Consider the following 2538-nt stretch of genomic DNA (forward strand, 5'->3'; position numbering starts at 1 on the left):
ATAAAAATTATTAAATTTTAAATATTTAAAATTTACTATAAAAATAAATTAGACAAAAATTAAATACTAACTAAGAGATGCAGTAAAAAAAATGGGTTGGGGGAATTAGAAGTTAGAAGAGAGCAAGCGGGAAAGTAAAGGATAGTTGAGAAGATGGGAAATCCAAAATGTGCGGCAATCAATCCAGCACGGTGGGCAACCACTACCACTATGCATTAGTGAAAAGTGAAAAGAAATATGCCCAATTTCCATTGCCCCTTTTTTTCCCATTCAGGAAAAGAGAAGGCCAATTGTAGGTTAGAAAGTAAAAGAAGATGGCGGTTTCCTAGGTCTTTACGAATTTTGGTTTCGGGTGGGAAAGTAACACCAACACCAACACCGGATACGTTATAGTATTATTAATTTATTATTATTATCGATATTAATCACCCACCTTGTTTTGAGTTATGCCCAAAATTACAAAGCTAGAAATGGTAATATAAATACAATGATATTTGGTGGGACGTTGGTGATACGGTGCGGTTCATGCCAGCAAACAGAGATGGGAATCCTCGCTCGAAATTTCAGGTTATGAGTACGCAAGCTTTTATTTATTTTAATGAAGATGTACAGTTATTATGTATAAAGATACAAAAACGTATTTGAATGTATAAATACGTGGGGTAGAAGAAAAGTAAGTAGTAGTCATAGAGGAGGGTGAGGGTGTGGGTGTGGTGGAGTGGGAAGAGAGAGAGAGAGAGAGAAAGGAAAGAGGCACTTTTTAGTAATAATCCATATCGAGACGCTTTCACCCCCCATTAAATGCTTTACCAAACTCCCCATCCTCTTCTCTTTCAATTTCATCCCTTCCCTTCTTCGTCATCGACTCTACCTCTATCTTCGTATCATCTTCTCATTAAGGTACTATTCCTTCTCACTCTCTCTCTCCCTCTCCCTCGCGTTTGTGTTTGAAAAAGGGTTATATGTATGTAATTGTTAGGTGGAAGAAAGAGAAAGGGAAATGGAGTGCATGGTGGAGGGAGCGTTGAAGACGAGTTTTAGAAAAGAGATGGGGATGGGTATCAAATATACCACATCCCCGCAGAGGTCGTTCATGGAAGAACTTCAAAATGGCGCCCCTTCCGACGACTTTTTCGTTGACCAACTCCTTGACTTCTCCCAAGTAGACCAACAAGAAGAACAACAAGAAGAAGAACAAGAGCATAAGAAAGTTGGAGAAGACTCTGCTTGCGTGTCACTCTCGCCGCAACAGACCAACGACGTGGAAGAGACCTTTCCCTCTCTCCCCACCACAGACCTCAACCTTCCGGTACTTTCCCTCTCTCCCTCATTGTTTATTGTGTTGGTTGTTGAACCAACGATTCATTTGTATTTTTGACAGGATGATGTGGCAGACTTGGAGTGGCTCTCTCATTTCGTCGAGGATTCCTTCTCTCAATTCTCTCCTCCCATCGTCCCCGCCGCCGTACCAACCTCAACCCCGCCTGCTCCGCCTCAACCTTGTTTCAACATCCCCGTTCCTGCCAAGGCGCGTAGCAAGCGAACCCGAACCGGTGTCAGGGTTTGGCCACTCGCCTCACCTTCCTTCGCCACCACTGACTCCTCCTCAACCACCGCCACCGCCACCTCCTCCACCTCTTCTTCCCCTTCCAGCCCCTTGCTAATTTACGCCACAAACCTGTCCCAGACCATGGACCAGGTTAGCTCTGACGCTCCGCCGAAGAAGCCCAAGAAGAAGGCCTCTCCGGAAGGCGGATTTCCGGCACAGGCACCGCGCCGCTGCAGCCATTGCGGCGTCCAGAAGACCCCGCAGTGGAGAACGGGACCACTCGGGGCGAAAACGCTCTGCAACGCGTGCGGGGTTCGGTACAAATCGGGTCGGCTCTTACCCGAATATAGACCCGCTTGCAGCCCAACGTTCTCCAGCGAGTTGCACTCCAACCACCACCGGAAAGTTCTGGAGATGCGGCGGAAGAAGGAGACCATAGGTGGTGGGGTTGATACCTCCGGTTTGGCCCCTCCGGTTGTTCCCAGTTTTTGATGATTCATTATTATATATATTATTATTATTATTATTATTATTATTATGCTTAATTTAATTTTATTTTATTTTTAGGGAAAAAAAAAGGTAAGAAGTTAAGAACTAGGTAGGGGGAAAAGAAATTAGCGCAGAGTTTTAGAGCCGGTTTGGATGGGACCCGAGTTTAGTGTACATTTCTTATCATGTGTTGGAGTGCGTTAGGTGCTAGGCATTGTAACTGATTAGGAGACTTTTTTACCTGTTCCTTTCTTTTTTTTAATATGAAAGTTTTTGTTTGAATTTGAAATTAATTTACGTTATGGAATGACGAGGATGAGGTGGTTTTGCTTGAAATGAAACAGTTTAGGGGTGTGGGCGTTGAAAGGCATGAAGCTTATGAACAAAATAAGGAAACCCCCCCCCCACCCCCCAACTCCCCACGAGTCTTCTTGTGTCGTGAGATGAACGTACTTTCCATGACTCAACTCAACTCTGCAATGCAAATCCAACGGCCCACC

General features: G+C 44.4%; 1 protein-coding gene across 1 annotated transcript; it reads left to right on the plus strand.

Annotated features, from left to right (window-relative positions):
• The first annotated feature begins 685 nt into the window (after positions 1-685).
• On the plus strand, positions 686-2327 carry GATA5 (GATA transcription factor 5). Its single transcript, XM_016346438.3, has 3 exons — positions 686-900; positions 980-1309; positions 1382-2327. Exons 1-3 carry the CDS (start codon positions 802-804, stop codon positions 2039-2041), a joined length of 1089 nt encoding a protein of 362 aa, XP_016201924.1. The 5' UTR covers positions 686-801; the 3' UTR covers positions 2042-2327.
• The last annotated feature ends 211 nt before the right edge of the window (positions 2328-2538 follow it).

Source organism: Arachis ipaensis, chromosome B5, assembly GCF_059453495.1.
Source record: "Arachis ipaensis isolate K30076 ecotype BB chromosome B5, ASM5945349v1, whole genome shotgun sequence".
Classification (NCBI taxonomy): Eukaryota; Viridiplantae; Streptophyta; class Magnoliopsida; order Fabales; family Fabaceae; genus Arachis; species Arachis ipaensis.

Excerpts from the sequence above, each read along its gene's own strand:
- GATA5 (XM_016346438.3), top strand. The coding sequence starts at position 802 with ATGCTTTACCAAACTCCCCATCCTCTTCTCTTTCAATTTCATCCCTTC. Across the intron at positions 901-979 it reads CGTATCATCTTCTCATTAAG|GTGGAAGAAAGAGAAAGGGA; the intron begins GTACTATTCCTT and ends TGTAATTGTTAG. Across the intron at positions 1,310-1,381 it reads CCACAGACCTCAACCTTCCG|GATGATGTGGCAGACTTGGA; the intron begins GTACTTTCCCTC and ends TATTTTTGACAG.